Raw genomic sequence first — 23,611 nt, forward strand, 5'->3', positions numbered from 1 at the left:
TCCTTTTTCTTTCCATAACAAATCCAAGAACCAAACAACACAATAGAGTTCCAAGAAAAATACCAAGGAAATATTTTATTTGATCTGTAATCATTCACTATGAGATCAATATGTGCCTCCCTCCCTTGAATGGAAGTAGCACCCTTATTTTTCAAGATAACAAAATCCTGTACACAATTTGTTAGATCCTAATCATGTCAAAGTGCCACAATTTTTCTTCAGTATTTCGACAACCCTTTGTGAAAGACTTTCGGCAAATGTTCCTAACAATGGTTCAAAGCTCGAAACGTCTGCTTTGGTTTCACACCAGAAATGTTGGTAGATTGCACCAGTGTGGTAACTTCTTGAACTTTCTTTGCTATTGATGGCAGCATCTCAGTAGCCTCGCTGTATAACTGAGACTCAGATCCTATCGAAGCCTCCTCTACCGTATTGGTCAGAGTTCCTAATTTAGAAAATAACAGGAATGCATTCTCAGCTGCGGTCTCCAAATTGAGTAATGCTTCTTTGCATGCCATGATTGTATTTTGCTTCTCACATCCCTCAAAATTAGAATCCGGCTGGTTTATGATATTTTCAAGATCAAGGTTCCCTGAATTGTCCGTGGCAAAGCAATTGGCTGAATCACTTTGCGAGATAATGGTAGCCGAGCTCTGCAACTTTGGCATCATGTTCTTCACGTCCTGTAAAGATTCAAAAGAAATCAGGAAAGGCATCTTAGCTTGGATTCTTTAGTGTCGTTTTACATGTAAGTTAAGAAAAGTTCTCCAAAACTGAAAGGAAATATATATATATATATTCTAAATAAATATTTTAAGTTCAGATTAAAACAACCAACCTACATCATACTCAATAACTACATTAATAAAAAAAATTAAAAAAAAGAGTCTAAAACTGATAATTCAGTGATGAATGGAGAGCCTGAAACTGACAAACTAAACATACCTGAAGTAACAAGCTTGAAAAACCATATATGATTTCATTCAACATTAGTTTTAAAAAAAATTTGTTTTGTTTCTCTGAATGTTCCTCCAGCATAATTTAATCGAAAAAGTAAACTTGCCAAATCTATGTTGTATTAATAGACATACCTTTTCACAAGTACTTTGCAATTCCTCCAGGACCAGTATTTGTGGGTCCTGCTGCATAGCAAGGGAAGTGACTTCTTTTCCCTCTTTCATACTTTCACCACCTAGATCCCAAATGGGCGTGTCAAATAGTTTTTTCTGGCCTCTAAGAAGGTCCTTCCGTAGAACAAATTGTGCCGAGTAGCTTTTCCTTACTGATGATTTCCTTTCCTCTGTCTAAAAGCAGAGAATATGTAAATGAGACTAGTAAGGCCATCTCCAACCATGTATCAAACTTATTATCAAATTTGAATTTAATGAAAAATTGATCATTTTTCAGCTCCAATGGTTTCATCAAATCGGTATCAAACTATGTTACCAGAAAACGCAAATACCCTAACGAATTACGTATTGGTACGTACATTCCGAAATATGATACACTTCTGTTCCAAAATAGTAAATTTAGTATTCCAAAGCGATTCCAAAAGTTTTTTTCAATATGTCCTTAAATGTTACCTTAGGAGGAAAAAATTCAAATATAAGAACTAAAATCTAAGGTGAGTTAAGTTTTAACAAGACAAAAAGTCAAAAAAATGGGTCATAATGCTCATAGAAAATATTACATCTTATTGGATATCTGATAGTTTAAAAAAAAAAAAAAAAATTTACTCTAGAAGTACCTTAAATTTTTAAGTATAATATTTACAAGTCTACCCCTATCGTACCACATTTTAGAACATGTAACGTATCACGTTCACGTTCCCGTTCCGTATACCAGAACAATCCATGTTCTAGGTAACATAGGTATTAAATCTAGGATTTCACTTTTCTTTCATCAAACTAAGGACCAATGTGCAACAACGGATATCCCCCGAATGTCCTCCCGGATGACCACCTAAAGGCAAAAGTTTGTGAAAAAATTACACTGGCCAGTCGACCGCCCGGTCGTCCGCCTAGTCAACCCCCTGGATGACCACCTCAAGAAGAAAAATTGTGAAAAATTTGCACTGGCCGGTTGACCAGCCGGTTGTCTGCCTAGTCGACCGATGTTTGACGAAACCACAAAACCCTCTATTGGAGCATTTGATATGAAATAGAGCTTTTCCTTAAATTTTTACTCAAATTTGGTGGAAAAACCGTTGGAGATGCCCTAAAATATTTACATAAAAATAGGTCTTCTCCATGAAGCATACACAAACTAATGCGCTCAGATCTTAAGTCCCTCCGGCTAAAACTACGGTGGAAAACGATGTAATAGTCGAACCTTCTATAAAAAAGAACCGCAAACGAATACTCAAAATAAAACATTGATAATCACTCTGTTTCTTTTCAGTTTTCAGAATTCACTTTTCAAAAAATTCTACTTTTTTGTTTTCCATATTTTTTGTTTTCACTGAATTTTTTTAATATTTTAAGCAATTTTTTTAATTTTTAGACACACCTAACATAAATACACTTAGAAAGTATAATATTTGTGAAAAAAATCTTTAAAAAATTCACTAAATACCAAAAAACAAACAAACAAAAAAACTAAAATTTAGTATATTTTTCGTATTTTTTTGTATTTATTAATTTTTTAAAATATTTTTTCCCAAATATTTTACTATTTAAATACATTTAAAAAAGTAAAAAAATTGCTTAAAATTTTAAAAACATTCACTAAAAACAAAAAAATACAAAAAACAAAAAACTCAATTTTCAAAAAACTGAATTCAAAAAACTAAAACCAAACAAACAGTATTCTCCTAAAGTTGTTGGCTTAAAACATATTTCTTAAGACTTCCTCATTTATATGGAGAATCCAGTTAACTATTCCGCTTAGCAGCTACAAAGTCTTTTACTGCTTCGAAGTAGAAATGGAAATTTAGTTCTTCCAGTAAAGAAAACAGATTTTGGAGGTGTGGCTATATATCTCATGATAGAAGGCTAAAAGACAAGATATGGCCCTATCAGTAAGGAAACACATTTGGATGCATCCTGCGATCCCAGCTAGTGGGTATACAAGTTTTCCTCTAGTCATTATCTAGCAAGAATGATAAGGTAGATCATCTATCCACAAAGAGAGAAGGAAGATTATCTATGCCAATGTTTTGAAAACTGGACCGGTGAGCGAACCGGAAAAGGGTCCGGGTGGACGGGTCACCGGTTCAACCGTCGGATCAAAGCGGTCAAACCGTGACGTCATAATTAATATTATATAATTAAAAAATATAACTATAAATTATAAATAAATTAAAATATATATAAATACTCAAATAAAAATAAAAATTGTTGCATACTATTTATTAATAATATTTAATAAAGTCATAATTGATAAAAAAAAGTCACTTGTTTTAAAGAAATTAAATTTTTTAAACATTCCTTCCAAAAAAATTGATTGAATTCTAGATTTAATTTTGGAGGGAAATGAAATTTTCAACTCTCCCTCCAATCAATATGTTTCAAATAATTTGATTGAATCCCACATAGAATTTTATAGGTTCTCTTTGAAAAATCTTTTCCTATAAATAGGAATAGACTTTCATAATTTTCTCAAACTTCCAATGAGACTCTTCCTTATGAGAGAAGACTCTTGAAGTAAGAATTTTTAGTCAAAATTTTGAAATATATTTATATATATATATATATAAGAAAGAAAGAAAGAGAAAGAAAAGAATAAAAATAAAATTAAAAAAAACAGGCCGACCCTCAAAACCCGGTTCGGGTCATCGGTTTTGCCGGTTCGACCGAAAGGTCTTCCGGTTTTGCTCCCACTCCAGTTTTAGGGGGTTGACCGGACCAGAACAAGGACCGGTTCCCAGTCCGACCGGCCAGCCCGGTCTGGGTTTCAAAACAATGATCTACGCGAGGAAACTACCAACCTTCAACCTTCCTGACAAATCACCAAAGTTGTGCTTGAGCAGATCCTTAGCTTGAGACTTCATGCAGGCAGCATTGACTTCCATCAATGCTTGTAACCCACTTTCAGTTGTTTCTGACTGAAACTGTTCTGATACTTCTGAAACAGACACCTCCTGGCACGCACTTGCACTACTTATCTCTAATTCATCGCTGCTATGGCTTGCTGAGCCAGAACCATTTTGTCTGGCATGTTTGGTTAAAGATGCACCTTCGCCATCAACATGGTTTCTAAGCCCAAAGCTAGGTTCCACTGGAGAATTATTCACACTGGGATCCCTGGATGAGACTTTAATGACCTCAATATCACTTGTCATCTCCAAAGCTGGGTCTTTTGCTGCATAAAAATCATTACTGCATAAGATATAAAACAAAATACCAATGGCTTGAAATAATTTCCACTATGATCTCTAATTACAGACAAGTATCTCTACTACTTGAAATCAGTCAATACAACATGGTGAACTGTAACAAGCCTTCCATGTGCCTTTTTTTTTGTTAATGGCTATGTAGTGAGATACACGAGTCTGCCAGTAAAAAGTATCTACAGCAGCCACTAATACATGTAGTAGTAACCCACCCAAAGAATACCACTCACACCGTAAATCAAGCCCATAAAAGCATCCAGGCTGTTTGTGCATGAAAATTTGGAAGCCAACCAACCACATGATTTTGGACACAGCAACATGTAAGCATTACAAAGACAGGCAAAAAGAAAATCAAGGTGCACTTCTGGTTGTTTGCACAAAAGGTGATGAAACTTGCGTTGAAAAGCTAGATATCAACACCATCTCCATTCTTCATGCTTCCATTAGTATATAAATAGCAAGGACATAGTGTGAAAATTAAGGGTTTGGCCTTACACACACTTGGAATGGTCACCATCATCTTCATGTCTCTCATATCCCAAACCCCTGGGGAATTTAGTGAATCCAAGCAAACAGTATGAATGGTGAGCCAACGCCTGTCCAATGCAAAGCTCCTCCTGAAGCACAAATATGAAACCATGAAAGCATTTAGTAAAGAACTTAGCATTCACAGGACAAAAACCATTGCCAAAAGTTATTGAATGCTAACCTATGGGTTTCTTGAGGCATTTGAGATCCTTGGCTGGTATCGGTATCAGATGAATGTCTGGACATGCTACCAAGAAATGGTTCACTGCCTTCCAGGTCATGTTTAGATGGGGTTTGAACATTAGAGTCCCCGTGACTACCAACCTATGGAGAAAACACATTCAGTCCAACTTGCTTGTAACAACAGTGGGAAGCATGAGCAGACAGATTATAGAATCACAGATGTGTGGCACATGTTAATTCTTTTAAGAATTGTGAATAAGATCAAGGATGGTAAATTATACAACTATCAGCATTGATGTTGCTGGAAATTTGTGTTAATGCATATAATAAGATAGTGGCATATGATAGTGGTGTTGGTGGTAGATAGTGGCATGTATAGAATATGATAGTGGTGTTGGTGGTAGATAGTGGCATGTATAGAATATGATAGTGGTGTTGGTGGTAGATAGTGGCATGTATATAATATGATAGTGGTAGATAGTGGTAATATATAATATGTAAGTGGCATATAATGGGTTATAATGATGTTTGTAATATCTCCTATATAAGGAGTGTCATTTGGTCTTGTAATATAAGAAGTTTTGAATATAACAGAAATATATTCCTTCTTCCTCATATTTTCGGAGTTCTTCTTCCTCATATTTTCTAAGTTGGTATCAGAGCTACAAAAACCACAGCAGCCCTAAAACCGTCATAGCCATGTCGGAAGTCACGTCCGAAACCACCTCAACCCCTGCCGCTGCCATTCCGTTGAAAACATCAAACTCTCACTCTGTCCAAATCACCACCATCCGCCTAAATGGTGATAATTTTCTCCGCTGGTCACAATCTGTCCGGATGTATATCCGTGGGCAAGGAAAGATCGGTTACATCACTGGTGACAAGAAGGCTCCTGCTATTAATGATCCGCTGTTCGACAGTTGGGACGCTGAAAACTCCATGGTTATGACATGGTTGGTCAATTCCATGGAGGAGGATATAAGCTCTAATTACATGTGCTATCCTACTGCACAAGAATTGTGGGATAATGTTAGTCAGATGTATTCTGACCTAGGAAATCAATCTCAAGTTTTCGAATTAACTTTGAAGTTGGGAGAGATTCGTCAAGGAGATGATTCCGTCACCAAATATTTCAATTCGTTGAAAAGGTTGTGGCAGGATCTTGACATCTTCAACACATACGAATGGAAATCGGTTGACGACTGCAACCACCACAAGAAAACTGTGGAAGACAGCCGTATTTACAAGTTTCTTGCCGGCCTCAACATTGAGTTCGATGAAGTGCGAGGAAGAATTATTGGCAGACCTCCTCTCCCATCCATTGGCGAAGTATTTGCCAAAGTCAGAAGGGAAGAGAGCCGAAGGAGCGTCATGCTTAAGAAAAAAGGTACTGGTGAATCAATTGAAATTTCTGCTTTAATTAGCGATGCTGCGGCCAACAAGGCTGCAAATTACCAGCGCAGGTTTGATGATAAGCCACGGGTCTAGTGTGATTTTTGCAACAAGCCTCGCCATACACGTGAAACGTGTTGGAAGATCCATGGCAAACCTGTCAACTGGAAAAGCAGCAAACAAGGAGAGAAGAATCGTGGCTTTCCTACCGCTAATGAAGCCGATTCAGGTCCCTTCAACAAAGAGCAGATTGATCAACTCTTAAAGCTGATAAAATCCAACTCCTCATCCGGTACTCCTAGTGTTTTGTTGGCACAAACAGGTAGAAATCCTAAAGCCTTCTCTTGCCTAAACTTCTCTCCGTGGATCATAGATTCCGGTGCCTCCGATCACATGACTAGTTTTTCCCATTTATTTAGTACCTATTTCCCTTGTTCCGGTCATGACAAAATCAGAATAGTCGATGGTAGTTTTTCACCTATTGCAGGAAAAGGATTTATTAAACTAACTGAGAAAATTAATCTCAATGCTGTTCTTCACGTCCCCAACTTAGCCTGTAACCTTTTGTCTGTCAGTAAACTATCTAAGGATTCTAATTGTCGTGTTACATTTTTTGAATCCCATTGTGAATTTCAGGACCAGAACTCGGGGATGATGATTGGGCGTGCTAGGATGCTTGAAGGTCTTTACTACTTTGATGAAGTACCTGTTAGTAATAAAAAAGCTCAGAGCTTTAATAGTACTAGTTCAATCTCTGTTCGAGAAAAAATAATGCTATGGCACTATAGGCTAGGACATCCTAGTTTTCTTTATCTGAAACATTTATTTCCAGAATTATTTAAAGGGATTGATTGTTCTTCTTTTCATTGTGAAAGTTGCATTTTTGCAAAATTTCATCGCTCTACTTATTTGCCAAAACCTTACCAGGCTTCCAAACCTTTTTATTTGATTCATAGTGATGTTTGGGGCCCTTCTAAAATCACTACTCTTTCTGGTAAAAGATGGTTTGTTACATTTATTGATGACCATACCCGCTTATGTTGGATTTATTTGATGAATAAAAAATCTGACGTGAAAAATTTATTCACAAATTTTTACAATATGATTGAAAACCAATTTCAAACCAAAATTGGTATTTTACATTCTGATAATGGAACAGAATATTTCAATGAGCAGTTGGGTGAGTTTTTGGAAAAAAAGGAAATTTTTCATCAATCTACATGTCGGGATACCCCTCAACAAAATGGCATTGCAGAACGAAAAAATAAACATCTACTTGAAGTAGCACGTGCTATAATGTTTTACATGCATGTTCCTAAATATTTATGGGGTGAAGCAATTTTAACAGCCTCTTATTTGATAAACAGGATGCCTACAAAGGTGTTAACATACAAAACGCCTTTCGATTGTCTCAAAACTTTTTTTCCTGACACGAGGTTGTTTTCTGATTTACCCGCCAAAGTTTTTGGATGTACTGCCTATGTTCATGTTCCTAGTCAATTTCGTTCAAAACTTGACCCCCGTGCTATAAAATGTGTTTTTTTGGGTTATTCCTCAAACAAAAAAGGGTATAAGTGTTTCGACCCTCAAACCAAGAAATTTCATGTGAGTATGGATGTGTCATTTGTGGAAACAAAATCCTATTTCCCCAACACTTCTCTTCAGGGGGAGACAAGTGGAGTAAAAGACCGTTTTTGGGATATTTCTATCCCGCTCCCCAATGTCATTTATCCTACACAAAAACCACATCTGTCTGATAATGATCACTTAGGAGAACCAAGTTCTATGGTGCCTAGTCAAGAAGATTCTTGTTTAGGGGGAGAAGTACTACAAAATGATCTAAATCCTGAGCTTCAGGTTTATACTAGGAAGCGATTTCATCTGAGGAATAATGACCCGAATGTCCATCCTAATGACCCGAATGTCCACCCGAGTTCTGGCATCGAAATTTTAGGTAATCCTATTCCTTCTATTTCCGACCTTGATGTTCCTATAGCAATTAGGAAAGGTGTCCGAAATTGCATTAAACATCCTATTGCAAATTACCTCTCCTATCAAAGACTGTCTAAAAACCATAGAGCTTTCACATCTAGGATTTCACACTTGTTTGTTCCAAGGAATATACAGGAAGCATTGGATGATCCGAATTGGAAATTAGCAGTCATGGAGGAGATGAATGCTTTAAGGAGAAGTGGTACTTGGGAGATAGTTGATCTACCCAAAGACAAGAAAACAGTTGGGTGTAAATGGGTGTTTACAATAAAATGTAACGCAGATGGAAGCGTTGAGAGATACAAGGCGAGACTGGTGGCTAAAGGCTTCACTCAAACTTATGGGATCGACTATCAGGAGACGTTTGCTCCTGTTGCTAAAATAAATTCCATCAGAGTACTGTTATCTCTTGCAGTAAATTCAAATTGGCCTCTACATCAACTTGACATTAAAAATGCATTTCTCAATGGTGATCTTGAAGAGGAGGTGTTCATGAGCCTACCGCCGGGATTTGAGCAGAGACTTGGAAGCAACAGAGTATGCAGATTGAACAAGTCATTATACGGACTCAAACAATCACCAAGAGCATGGTTTGAACGCTTTGGGAAGGCAGTTATCAGTTGTGGCTTCTCGCAGAGTCAAGCAGATCACACAATATTTTATAAACATTCAAAAAACAGTAAAATTGCAATTTTGATTGTTTATGTTGATGACATCATTTTAACTGGTAATGATGAAGCAGAGTTAGCAGCCCTCAAAGAGAAACTCGCAAAAGAATTTCACATTAAGGATCTGGGAGCCCTCAAGTATTTCCTCGGAATGGAATTTGCAAGATCCAAGGAAGGTATATTCGTTAATCAGAGAAAATATGTTCTTGATCTCCTTGGAGAAACAGGTATGCTTGGTTGTAAGATGGTGGAGACTCCGATCGAGCCTAACTTGAAGTTACAAGCTGCTAAGGCTGAAGAAGTCAAAGAGAGGGAACAATATCAGCGACTTGTCGGGAAATTGATTTACTTGTCTCATACGCGGCCTGATATTGCCTTTGCAGTCAGCATGGTAAGTCAGTTCATGCACTCACCAGGGGCAGAGCACTTTGAGGCCGTTTATAAGATCTTAAGATATTTGAAAGGAACTCCAGGGAGAGGCTTACTGTTCAAGAAACATGGACATCTTCAAGTTGAAGTATACACAGATGCAGACTGGGCAGGAAGTGTTACAGACAGGAGATCAACATCCGGATACTGCTCCTTTGTAGGTGGGAACCTAGTTACATGGCGGAGTAAAAAACAGAATGTGGTAGCTAGAAGTAGTGCAGAAGCAGAGTTCAGAGCTGTTGCCCATGGAATCTGTGAAGTAATGTGGATTAAAAGAATTCTTGAAGAATTAAAGCTTTCTCACCCGACACCTATGAAGGTCTATTGTGACAACAAAGCAGCTATATCTATAGCTCATAATCCAGTTCTACATGATCGCACAAAACATATAGAAGTGGATAAACATTTCATCAAGGAGAAAATCAATGCTGGCATAATCTGTATGACCTACCTTCCAACAGGTGAACAATTAGCTGATGTGCTAACGAAGGGACTACACAAGAAGCAATTTGATAAGCTGACTAGCAAGCTGGCTATGGAAGATATCTTCAAACCAGCTTGAGGGGGAGTGCTGGAAATTTGTGTTAATGCATATAATAAGATAGTGGCATATGATAGTGGTGTTGGTGGTAGATAGTGGCATGTATAGAATATGATAGTGGTGTTGGTGGTAGATAGTGGCATGTATAGAATATGATAGTGGTGTTGGTGGTAGATAGTGGCATGTATATAATATGATAGTGGTAGATAGTGGTAATATATAATATGTAAGTGGCATATAATGGGTTATAATGATGTTTGTAATATCTCCTATATAAGGAGTGTCATTTGGTCTTGTAATATAAGAAGTTTTGAATATAACAGAAATATATTCCTTCTTCCTCATATTTTCGGAGTTCTTCTTCCTCATATTTTCTAAGTGATGTAATAGTTAACTTTCATTTTTCTCCCAAAAATGTCCTATTTGAAGGGTTAAATCGTCTGGTTCAGATGATTTAACTGCATTTGATAGAATGCATTGACAGAACTTAATAGTGTTGCCGAGTACAAGAAGTCACTGGAATGTGGATTATTGTTGTTAAGGGCAATGGAAAAAATGGCCACCGTTTAACGTTTCTTGACCTCCTGAACTGCTATGTAAATTTTTTTTACAAATTCCCCATTTTTTTTTGGTATCGTTTTCGTTTTCTTCATTCTTGTTTTTCACATGTTTGGAAACAAACACAATGAAAGGTTCGAAAACACCCATTGCTTTCATTTTTGTGTGACAATAGTTTTAAAAAAATCTGAGTGACACATTTTCACAAGTCATCTTTTATAATACCTGGGACGAAGTATAGTCCGGGTCTATAGGCATGATCCGAGGGCTATTTACTTTGGCTCTTGCCCACTTGGGGAGTCTGGAAATGCTAAACTTAAAAGCTGAGGTCTCTCGAAGACCACCTCCTTGACAAAAAAGTCTGACAGGATTGGAACTTTCTGGCAGTGTCCATTGTTCAGGATTGATTTTGAATGGGTGATCATCCTCTTCATAAAACTTTAAATGACTTAAAGATGCAGGTTGGACTATGCTGCTTGGAGAACTTGGCCTGGAGTTTTGCTTAATTTTCTGTAGTATCTTTGAAGACAAAGGAGCAGGCACTTCCCAAACAAAGATGCAACCATCACCAGCAACCTGAAGACATCAATAAATTGCACAATGCATTTATGAAGTCAGAAAAAAAAAAGGGAGGGCCAAGGAAGCAAAAAAAAAAAATTGGCTTCACATATTCACACAAGTTTCCTTCAAATGAATTAAGGCTTTAGATAATTTTAACAATGCGAAATATATTACCACTTTCATTTCATGCAACAATAGCAAGAGCAAGCCTACTGCATGTAAAATACAGGATGGTCTAGAAGAATCCAATCATGTTCAGTAATTAAAATACAAAGTAGTTTGGAAGAAACAAAGATTAAGCATTAAAGTTGCACATAATTTCTTTCAGGTCTTCAAATGGTTAATTTACGTAGGTAAATAACCTGGCTTCACTTAATCACGGCATGCAACACAGGGAAAGGCACATTAATTAGCCAGGAAAAATTAGTAATAACTCACAGAAACTATGTGCTCACAGTCTGGTAAGAAAATAATGCCAGTAATGACTTCGCCATGCCCCTCTGCTCGTGCAACAATCTCCCCAGTAAAAAAGTCATACATGCAGATAGACCTGTTAGAGTAAGAACAAACCAAAAAACTGCAGCTCGGGTCCATAATTACCTGTCAAAACAATTTGTTTGCAGCATAAGATCATTGTGATGAAGGTGTAACCTCGCCTTGCTGACCATACTAAGATAGCTCACCTTTACCAGGTCTCCAGACTCTCCTTCTTGCTTAAATGATCTAATAAGTTTCCCAGCAGCAATGTTGAATATGTTTATCTTCTTATCCTATCACCAGAACTTATTCATCAGTATTCAGTCCCAGGCAATGGCCATTATACAAATCATATATCCACGTTTTATATTACAAGGCCAGATAACCAGCATTGATTCAGTTTCTGTGGTGGACAAGAGTTGACTAGTATGATAACTTGCAAAAATCAGTCAAGGAACACATTAATGGTTACCATTTGCATTTTATTTTGCTTACTAGAAATATCAGTTAAAATACCTGTTAAAATCCACCTACTCTCCACCTACTTCACCCACTTAAACCTACTCCACTAAACCTAACCCACTACACCACTATCACCTCACCTACTCCACTAAACCTAACCCACTACACCACTACCACCTCCACTTCACCTACTCCTTACCTACTACACACTCACCCTCTTCTATATATAGGAATCATGAATCATTGTAATAGAAATCAATACATGAATCAATAATACAATTCTTTATTTCTCTTTATACATTAAATTTCTACATGGTATCAGAGCAATAAGATTTAGGCCCGTATTTTGTTTTCTCACCGGCGGGCAGCCGGCCGGCAACCTTGCCTCCGCTGCCCGCTGGAATTTTGTACACATACCTTCACTTTCCTGCCTCTTCCAACTTTCTTACAACTGTTGTCCCATAGATGGGCTTCATATCTACCGGTCCATCTATGCCTTGTGACACCTCTATACTGTGAAGTCCTCTGTCCAAATGCATCAATGGACTTCCTATGGACAACCTGCTTCTGATCAAGCTTCTCAGACCCTCTTTTCTTCCCCTCCTTGAATGGTGTTTGGTACACCTCATGGCCTCTAAATGCATAGTAATCTGAGTATTGCTGGGCTAATAACGAAGGCCTCTCGAGCAACTGAGATGGGGCTTCATATTCCCTTGCCCATCCAGCATCCATAACCATCACTTTGTCACAGTCCATAACTGTGGGTATTCTGTGAGCTATGCTGATTATTGTAAACGACACAAAGTCCTCGCGAATGGTTTTCTGAATGACAACATCGGTCTGGGAGTCGACAGAAGCCGTTGCTTCGTCCATAAACAGAATCTTGCTGTGTTTTAGCATGACTCTCCCCAAGCACAAAAGCTGTCTCTGTCCCACACTCCAATTGTCTCCGCCATCAACCACTGATGCATTGAGTTTTTCAGGCTTTGCAGCCACAACATCTTTTAGTGGTACTGTTTTTGTGCGAAGGGACAGAAATCATCACATTTCTCACCTTTTTTTCTTTTATTTTGTCCTCCACTTTACACCTCACATGCCTTCTCTCTGTCTAAACAATAATTTTCCACCATCTCCCTCTTTTTCTACACAATATTTTTGTACCACCGCCCACTCCATGATACCAATATCAAAAAAAAAAAAAACAAAAAAAAAAAATTTCATTCCAGTTAATTTTTCTGCATTACCACACCTACCATTCGAGTTTGCCAAACACACTTGCTTTATTCATATCGGGACTCACCCCGATCACCATTTTACATCCCAAAAAAAAAAAAAAAAAAAAAAAAAAAAAAAAAAAAAAAAAAACAAAACAACCGCACCCACAGTGGGATTTTTCTTCTCTACTCTACTGCGGGTCTCTTCTTCTTGCTTTTCTCTTGATTGTCCCGTGACTGCCCAGCCTCCATGCTTCCTAGACCACCAAGCAAGTTGCCTCCTCCCTGCTCCTCCACTACAGCATATGGCGGCCCTCCAAATCGGAACATAACGGTGGCCTTCCGCTTCAGCTCCTTGTTTTCTGCCTTTAGCACACTTATCTCTGCTCGCGCATCCTTATACATGCGTTGGAGCAGAGCCAGCTGGGAGTTTAACTGTTGCACCTCATTTGTCCTGCTCTGCAGCCGGTGCGACAAGTTTGTGACCGCAGTCATGGTTTCCACACATGACTTCAGAGTATACTGATTGGCCTCAATATCAGTTTGCACCGCCATTTTTTGCTCCACCGACCGCATCGGAAAGTTCAACGGAGCAAACACAGAGGTGTTTGGTTGAGGTTCACTGGCCACCGCACCAGTTCTCTCTCTTGTTGACTCATTGAGGTCGGGAAAGAGAGTGAGTAGACCACGGGATGAAGAGGCCATATTCTGGGTAGCTGAACGGGAAGAAGAGGCCATGTTTTTTGGGTTGCTGAGTGTTTCCGAGAAGGGTTGGATACAGAGTATTTACAGATTGTTTCAGAATAACAAGTTCAGAGGTTTCAGTCTGGTTTGGTTTCCTCCGCCTCTGCATTGGTTTATATTGACACTGACGACGCGGCCGACACGCCGCTCTGTCGCTCACGTGCCTTGCCGCGTCTCCGGCTCACCTTTTGATGGCTCGACGCTTTCTGTCGGGCACGACTTTTGATGAAGTGGGCGCGCCTTTTGAGGGCGCAACTTTTGATGGCACTTCTTTTTATGGATTGGGCACGCCTTTTGATGGCACGCCTTTTGAAAGATTGGGCACATCTTTTGAGGGTGCGACTTTTTAGGGGTCCGACAAGACTCTGTAAACTGTCCCGACATTGATTCCGGTTAGCTCCTTCATGGGTCCGACAAGACTCTGTAAACTGTCTCGACATTGATTCCGGTTAGCTCCTTTATGGGTCCGACAAGACTCTGTAAACTGTCCCGACATTAATTCCGGTTAGCTCCTTTATGGGTCCGACAAGACTCTGTAAACTGTCCCGACATTGATTCCGGTTAGCTCCTTTATGGGTCCGACAAGACTCTGTAAACTGTCCCGACATTGATTCCGGTTAGTTTCTACAAGGGTCCAGCAAGACTCTGTAAACTGTCACAACAACTGTCACAACATTGTCTGCTACAACGGTCCGACATGACCCCGTAAACTGTCTTCTACATCGGTCCGACATGACCCCATAAACTGTCTTCTACATCGGTCTGACACGACCACACAGTGTCTACTACAACGGTCCGACATGACCCCATAAACTGTCTTCTACATCGGTCTGACACCGCCATCCAGTGTCCTCTACACCGTTATGACACCACCATACAGTGTCCTCTACATGGTTATGACACCCCATACAGTGTCCTCTACAACGTTATGACACCATCATCCAGTGTCTTCACCAATGGTCTGACACGACCATACAGTGTCACCTATCCTCTTTTATTTTTATGTATTTTCTTGTTTTGTTACTCTCTCCAAACTCAAGTTGGTTAGTTCCTATCCCCCTTGAGTTTGCGGGGGGCTGTTAAAATCCACCTACTCTCCACCTACTTCACCCACTTAAACCTACTCCACTAAACCTAACCCACTACACCACTATCACCTCACCTACTCCACTAAACCTAACCCACTACACCACTACCACCTCCACTTCACCTACTCCTTACCTACTACACACTCACCCTCTTCTATATATAGGAATCATGAATCATTGTAATAGAAATCAATACATGAATCAATAATACAATTCTTTATTTCTCTTTATACATTAAATTTCTACAATACCAGTTTACCTCCCCTACCGTGACAGCAACATCCATAGTAGGATTTACAGCCATGTCATACACAGCTCCAAAAGATGCCATTTGATGATTACAACGAGAAATCTTACAATCAGTATCTGTTACAGCTACATCACGTAAAATCAGAGACCTACAGGAAGAAAAAAAAAATATGTAAATGACACAGATGTAGTTGGATGCCACTTGAAAATGAATTATCCCTTTTGGTCCTCATAAGAACTGAAGGGATAAGATGTGTTACAATGCTACCAAGAAATTGGGGTAAATAAGCAAGTACTACAGCAAACAGAATTAAACTTCGAGCCTAAGTTATCTCCTGAATTTATCAGATGTTTATATGCAACAAGTTAGAACCATTTCAATCGCCACGAGGAATAGTATACTCCTCTTCCAAATGATAAATCAGTCAAATTGACTTAAATTCATTGGGTTCTACAGAACTCCCTGAAAACCATATTGCTTTAGAAGAACTCACCTATCAGCACTGCAACTTAGAATCTTACAGCCATCTCTAATGAGTTTTACAGAAGTGACAGCGGCTGAATGATCATCAACACTTCCAATAATATCAAAATTCCTGAAGGAAACAAATAAAAATGGTGAATAAAAAGATACCTCCAAAACTTGAACAAGCTCAAAAAAAGTTACTACATTACCTTTTGACGTCATAAAGATGGATCATTCGATCCCGTCCTCCTGAAGCAAGAAAGTAATAGCTTCCTAAAATTTCTTCAGAAAAAACATCCTTTTTGCTTGACAAGCTAAAGCTTAGTGACAGGATTTCTGCATCATGAGCATCCTGCAAGAAAAATCCCCCAAAACCTATTTATGATAATTTGCATAGATTTACAAAGCAAAAAGGATAAGAAAAATGAAATTTTAAGGCTCACAATGTTGTTTAACCAGCAAGATTTTTCAGCATCAAATATAGGGGCCTACATTTACCTGAACACAAATATAATCAGATGTGTATAGGTTATACACATGAAGGTTACCCTGGCAATCACCAGCAGCCAGGTGCTTTCCATCTGAACTAATTGCCAATGACCGAAACCCTGGCACGCTAATTCCAAGCTCAACAGAATCTCGTTCAAAAACCCCAGCACTTACTGCAGACAGAAACAGAAATAGACAATCAAAGAATTAAGCAATGACACAGTTAGCTATACTCTGATAGGAACAAATTTTAGTATACATGTATACATGCATATACACATATATATAGACACGTACACATATCTGTTGGCACAAGAGCTGAATACCTAAACATGTAGCTTTAACTGTCTCAGTCAATAAAAAGTTGTGGTTTGTAGCAAGAGTCAGATCATCCATGGATGAAACAGGTTGCAAGGCAAGATCCCAAAACCTTATAGTACCATCCGCTGAGCATGTTGCAAAAGAAACACCACCAGAACAACCTCTAGCAACACATGCCAGACATGGATCATGCATTTTTTCACACGGAAGATTCTTAATGTCCCATATGCATGCACTGTGTGAAACTAGCACACAAAACCTGGTAGCCTGGATAAATATTTAAAAATATATATATATATTTACCACTTTCTGTTGTAAATGAAGGTAATAAGCTTTGAAAACGAATGCCTGGGGACTAATACTTAGAGCAATCAAAATCAACGGATAGTGGGGTATGGACAAGGAATTCAAGATGAAATTGCAAAACAAATGACAGTTAATAAATACCAAGTTTTAGCAATCACCTTGTCTATATCTTGAATGTCCCATATGTAAAGACTGTGGTCTCCATAGATGACCACTGCAAAACAAAAAAAATAAAGTAAAATAATATATGTGCAAATAAAGGTAGGCAATTATCATGATAGATCCATTACTAACCAAGCTTTTCGGAGGCCAAGAATTGACAAGCAATTGCATTAGGAAGAGTGGGCAACAACTGAAGATCCTTTTGGCTTACTTTTCCAAGGCAGTCCATGTCATCTTCCTTTTTGCATCTTTTCATCTCAGTATGGTGTAAACTTCCAGAATATTCAAGGGACTCGATGGTAAAAAGTTTTACAACTCCATTATTGCATGCACAAGCAATCAACTTGTTTGATGTAGATAGCGCAAAAGCTTTCTTAACCTGAAGAGTAGGTTCTTTGAATTACGAAAACAATAAAAGGTGAAACTGATCAAGAAAAGATATCCTTAAGATGTGTGCAGCACTTTAATCTCAGTACAATGATTCTAGATCTATGATAACTTGATAGTTGAAATGTAAGAGGTGCTCCAACAATTTCCATAATTTAATAAATACATGATTTAATAAAAGGTTTTACCACCTCTTCACAAATCATGGCACATGTACCAGTACTTTATATACCAGACAAAATATTCTTGTTAGTGACATGCATAGGTTATTCAAACGGGTTCACCTTGGACAAGTTGCAAAAGGGTTCAAGTTAAACAACAACTTCAACCACCACCATAACACACTAGTTGAATTACTACATGATTGGATTACCAATCACATGTACCTTTAGGTCCACTGAATTTCTTATTGACAACCCAGAATGGAGAAGATATAGAAGACCTGTAAATGAAAGAAAGGGTATTTAAAAGCAATGCAATATCTTAAATGCATTAAACATATAACGTTCAATGTAAAGTTACCTACCTGCATCAGTCAATGCATAAATAGGTAAAATTCCACCAGCCTGATCACGATTAACAAGACTACTGTTGGTCAAGACAGGAGATGTAACAGCTACAAATGAGCATCCTTTCTGGTAACCTAGATTAATGGCCTTCCCATGCATTGCCAGAGACTTAGCCCCAGCATTTGCACGAGGTCTTGCAGATGATCCAACTGTCCAGAACTTAAGGTGCTTCTTCCCAGCAGTTACAATGAATTTTGCATCTGATGAGAAGCAAACTGATTCTACGGAAGAACAAGATGAACATGCTTTAAGCTTTGTAACTAACATCCCACTCCGCCAATCCCAGAGGCAAATGTATCCATCATGAGGAAATCCAACAGAAACCAGATGTTTCCCTATGAAGGAAAATAAAATAAGAAGCTTCAATTAAGAAAAATAGAAAATAGATTAGATACAATATTCTTAATAATAACATTTCTTGACAATGACCAAATAGTACAAAAAAATATTGCAAGTGTGGAAGATCCAACTGACTTGTTTAAACTAACCATCAGGTGAGAAAGCAGAGCATGCCACACCATGTTGATGGCTTTTTAGTTCAGATAAGAAAGCCAAACTCACGCAGTCCCATACTAACACTGCTGCCTGATGCCCTGACTGCAAAATTATGTTAACCAAATTCAGGTAAATGATAAGAATTTTTTTTTTTTTTTTTTTGGAAGTAAATTATTTTCCAATAGTTCACCAAATTCAATTTCAGGTGCAACTGAATACTTCTGCAAAGACCTACATATTTCCCTCCCTTTTTATATAAGTAGGCCTACCAATTTTTATTTGACATCATTCTCCCAAAGGGAAATTTTCAAATTTAAAGTTGAGGAGACACTACAAATCCAACTATGTTTCTTCAAGTAAAATCACCAAAAAAACAAGAAAACTGAAAACAGCTTATAGACATTTTTATTTTGAAACCTGCACTAGGATAAATGTACAATTCAACTCAACTCAACAAGCCTTGGTCCCAACTTCTTGGCTTGGCTACTCGGTCCATCTTTTCTAGCGGGCACTTTGTGCAGCCACATTCTCAGTTAATCCAATGGAAAGAATACAATATGTTAAGAAAATCAGTTGAAATGGAAATGAGAACGGTATTACCCCTTGTTAAGCCTCAAGATAGCTTTTTCAATAAGGCTGCCAGCCTGCCAGTATTTTATAGCCCTAGACGTAGTGCTAGGCCAAATAAGAATAATGCTTAAAATCAGAAAGCACATGGATTGATCCAATGTATCTTCTAAACCATTTTAACAATATATCTAGCCCAACCTAACAAACTAAATAAGACATTATTTAAAATAAAATATTAAAAAAAAAAAAAACCCAAAGAAGCCAAATTCTGGGTCTTGAATATTATATCCAATTAAAGAGAAGACCGAAAAGATGCAGTCTTTCCAGCATCCTCATATCCAGTTGAGCTTTTATACGGCCACGGTCTAAAAAATGCAACAACTGTGAAAATACAGAGCTCCCTGAAGTAAATCCTAAATTGGTTTGAACAACATGATTTTCAACCACGAATAAACCAGACTTCACATCATCTGTGACGAAAACTTTTGAATACATAACAAAGTACTAAAAATTATGTGCCTTTGCTTAGAAAGAATTGAATTTCCTACCTCTCCAGCTGCCACGAAACCCCCATCTTTCGACATAGCTACGCAGCTCAGGGGCTTCGGCGTTCGATTGGAAACCACGAGGTGTGACTGGGACCCCGATTCCACATTATAAACCACCACAACACATCCGGCCACATAAACACAGCGCGAACCGGAAACATTCGAAGCCAATCCATTCGCATTCTTCGTTGTCAATCCAATAACTTCTTTCAATTTCAACTACAAGCCCAAAAACAACAATGGCAATCACATCAGCTCAAAGTGAGAGTGTTAGAGATTGTTAGGGTTTTGGGGAATGGTGGAGACAGAGCTGAGAATGTACCTTAGAAGAAGAAGAGTGTGATTTCTTGAGCTTGCGATTTGGTTTCATTTTCAATTCAAAACCCTAAACGAAGTGAGAGAGTTTCGGACTTCTTTACATTCAGCGAGTGTGATTCAGAGTAGGGAGAGAGAGAGAGAGAAAGAGTTGGGGCGGGAAATGAATGCAAATTAAGGAAGATCTCGATCGTTACGATATGATTTTCGAATCGGAATGTACACCACACTGTACATTTAGGTCCCATTAACGATGGGCTTTAAAGGCCCGTCCAAATCAAATTGTGGCCCGGCCCAATTTTTGAATTTAAGGAAGTTGGTTGACATGACATCTGTGGTGTATATTTAGAGTTTTTTTTTTTTTAGTTAAACAGTTCGAAATAAATACATTTTATAAAAAAATTCAAAAAGTTAAAAGTTATTAAAAAAATAAAAAAGTTAAAAAGTAATTTTTAAAAAATAAGGCTGTGTTTGGTGTGAGTTTTTAATTAATTTTGTTTGGTTTTAGTTTTCAAATCATGATTCCAAATCAATTTCAAAATACATTTTCAAAACATGTTTGGTAAATCAGATAGTTTTTAAATTTTTGGTCTACCCGGACATCCTCCCGAATGTCGGGAGTATGTCCGGGCGGTCGTTCGGCCAGTTGACCGGAACAGTATTTTTTTTTTTTTTTTTGGCAATTGCCAATCACCACCTGTTATTTGGGAGAAAACAAAAATTATATTTTTTTTGATAATTTGTAAATATACAAATTATTTTTTTAGACCAAAATGACAAATTATTTTTTGAATTTAATTTTAAAAAGAATTTGGTTATGAGTTTTGAATATAATTTTCAATAAAGCTTTGTTTTGTGTGTTTGGTTATGAGTTATAAATTTTTCAATTAAGTTTTGAAAAGTTTTTTCAAAACTCATAATTAAATAATTTTTCTCATTTTATATGTTACATCAAAAATTCAAAACTCATAACCAAACAAATTTTTTCTTTTCAAATCATAATTTCAAAACTCACAAACTCAAAATACAACTTTATTCTCAAATCATAATTCTAAAACTTTACCAAACGCTATCTAAATTATTCAAATCAGTCATTCAGGTTTTTCCAATAACTAAGGGGTGGTTTGGCAACTTAATAAAATAGTCAAAAAGTAACTATAAAAATTTAATCTTTTTTTTCTATTTTTTACACATCTTTTCATAAAAAATTAAAAAAAAATTAGCCAATGCCCAAGTCACCCCTACAAAATTATTTTTAAACAAATTAATTTTTTAGATAAATTACAAGTACATCTCTAAGGTTTGCATAAGAAAGTAACTAAATTTTTTTATTTTTTCTATTAATTTTATTGAATAAAAAAATATGTGTAATTTCTAAAATTATAAGAAATAATTCGTACTTTAAATAAATTTTAGAAAGTGTATTTATAATTTATTTTAATTTTTTTACATCATAAAAAAATTAAAAAATCAAAAAAGTGGTTTAAAAAAAAAGGGGTCCCAAGTATTTTTTGTATAGCCTTTATATTTTACTTTTATTCGATATATATTACAAATAATAATAAAAAAGAAAAAATTAACAGAAAGTATCATATCTATAATCTATAACATCTATAAAAGAATGAAAGGTGTTGAATCTAACACAAAACGCCAAAATAATGAATTTAACACAAAACGTCAAAATAATGTCCAATTGTCCAAAATTGCCTTCCCTTTTTTTTAGTTTAATTGTCTATGGTTTAAAAAAAATGTAATCAAATTAAATCATTAAAATTATTGAATCAATTTGACCCAAATCATTTAAACACAATTCGGTTCTATTTGGAACTACGTTTTTACATAATTTGTTTCTAAAAAAAATCATATAACATTATCAAAAAAATTTAACTTATTATCAATTTATTCAGAAATTATCTAGAATTGTTATCTTGTTAGAGCATCCGCATCAGACTCTCTACAATAGCTATTGTAGAGAGCATTAGTATCAAATCCTTCCTCCATCAGCCTCTCCAAATTTTTTGTAAATTAGCTTTTTGTTAAATTTGATACAGTACCTCAACAAAAATAAATAGGCACTGTTCATTAGCTACATTATTTTTTATTATATTTTCTGGAGCAAAATTGGGCCAGAATCTTTAAATCGGATATCCTACCGGATGTCCCATAAGTGCCTATGGCAGAAGAAGAAAAATGTCCAGAATTAGCCTAACCAATCGACTGGTCAACGGCAAATTTTTTTTTTTTTTAAGAATTGTTTGAGCGGCACCTCATCAATTTAATAAAAAAGAAAGAATAACAAATACAATAAGAAATTAATATTTTAATAAAATAGAGTTAAAATAGAGAGTTTGATTCAGCGAATACTAAAAAAGATACTTGTTAAAATAGAAAAAGTGAATTTTGGGTTAAATTTGACTAAAAATTTGAAGAGGCTGGTGTGGATGCTCTTATTCTTATTTATTTTACATATGAATCTCACACTACAAAAAATTTAATATCCACTACACAACCACCCATCCAGAAAAATCTAGGTTGGAATTGATCCTTTAGGTTCAGATAGATCATTATCTTATAATTTTTTTCTTTTTTATCATTTTCCTTTATGCTCGATAATGACCAAATAATTGAATCTCTTATAGCGGTGACTATCCAATTTCAGTTTTCTGTCTGGTTTGACCAGTCTTTTTTTATCATTAATTTTCTAAAATTTAGTTTTCCTAACTTTTGTTTTTATGAGTACTTCACCATGTATAAGATGATTTCTAATCATAATAATCCCCCAATTTTGCTCATGCAATTTCACTCTCAATGATGTGGAATTAGGGATGCTAAATATAAGAGAGAGAAGGGTGTGGAATCGTTTCACATGGAGGGTGGGCCATGTCATTGAGGTTGGAATTAGGAGGGCAAAATTAGGGAAATGTAACACCACTCATCCAATTATTTCATATTTTAGTCAATATCATCAAATTTATCAAGTATTTTATTAATACAAGAGGTACGTGTCATTTTTTTTTTTAATTTGAAAAATTAAATATTATGTATATTTTTTGAAAAATTCAAAAATATTTAGTAGATTAAGTGATTATTCCCGAAAAATAATTTCTTCACCATTTTTATAAAAGAAATTATATTCAATCTCCATTACACCGTTTCTTGCACACTATTTGAAGAAAGGTTTAGACAAATACATACATGTACTAGAAAAAGAGGATGCAACTCATAATCCGTGATTTGGTGGAAGTTGTTGTTTTTTATTGTGATTGTCAAAAAACTTGTAGAATTCATCAATAAAATCATGAAAAAAAATTCAATTAATTGGATATCGATAATTATACAATTGAGTATTAATTATGTGAAAAAAAGAGTCTATTATCAAATTTATACTGATTAGTTAATTTTTAAAAAATAAATATCATCTGATCATGTGACTATGAATGCTCAATTAATTTAATTTTTTTATTAAAAATATACTCAACAAGTCTTACAAGATTAACTATTTACATCATAATTAAACTTCCCAAACAAAGCTCTTATTGACCTTTTACTATAACAATTACGCGG

At 36.4% G+C, this 23,611-nt stretch overlaps 1 protein-coding gene across 4 annotated transcripts; it reads right to left on the reverse strand.

Moving 5' to 3' along the window:
- Nucleotides 1-48: 48 nt before the first annotated feature.
- Nucleotides 49-20,256, reverse strand: LOC114319879 (Transducin/WD40 repeat-like superfamily protein). Of its 4 annotated transcripts, none has more exons than XM_082919131.1 (20): nt 20,055-20,256; nt 19,733-19,951; nt 18,608-18,716; nt 18,077-18,454; nt 17,937-17,992; nt 17,296-17,542; nt 17,160-17,215; nt 16,701-16,962; nt 16,384-16,547; nt 16,095-16,237; nt 15,914-16,015; nt 15,430-15,568; nt 11,869-11,955; nt 11,624-11,785; nt 10,850-11,200; nt 5,043-5,185; nt 4,835-4,950; nt 3,929-4,302; nt 1,092-1,304; nt 49-683 (listed from the first exon to the last, which is right to left on the reverse strand). In XM_082919131.1, exons 1-20 carry the CDS (start codon nt 20,100-20,102, stop codon nt 264-266), a joined length of 3,789 nt encoding a protein of 1,262 aa, XP_082775257.1. In that variant the 5' UTR covers nt 20,103-20,256; the 3' UTR covers nt 49-263. The 4 variants fall into 4 exon arrangements, with proteins under 4 accessions (XP_082775257.1, XP_082775256.1, XP_082775258.1 ...); XM_082919130.1 differs by having other exon boundaries at nt 4,829-4,950; XM_082919132.1 differs by lacking the exon at nt 1,092-1,304 and having other exon boundaries at nt 4,829-4,950.
- Nucleotides 20,257-23,611: the final 3,355 nt, after the last annotated feature.

The sequence above is a fragment of the Camellia sinensis genome, chromosome 3 (genome assembly GCF_055761805.1).
Source record: "Camellia sinensis isolate YWXY chromosome 3, ASM5576180v1, whole genome shotgun sequence".
NCBI classification, from domain to species: Eukaryota; Viridiplantae; Streptophyta; class Magnoliopsida; order Ericales; family Theaceae; genus Camellia; species Camellia sinensis.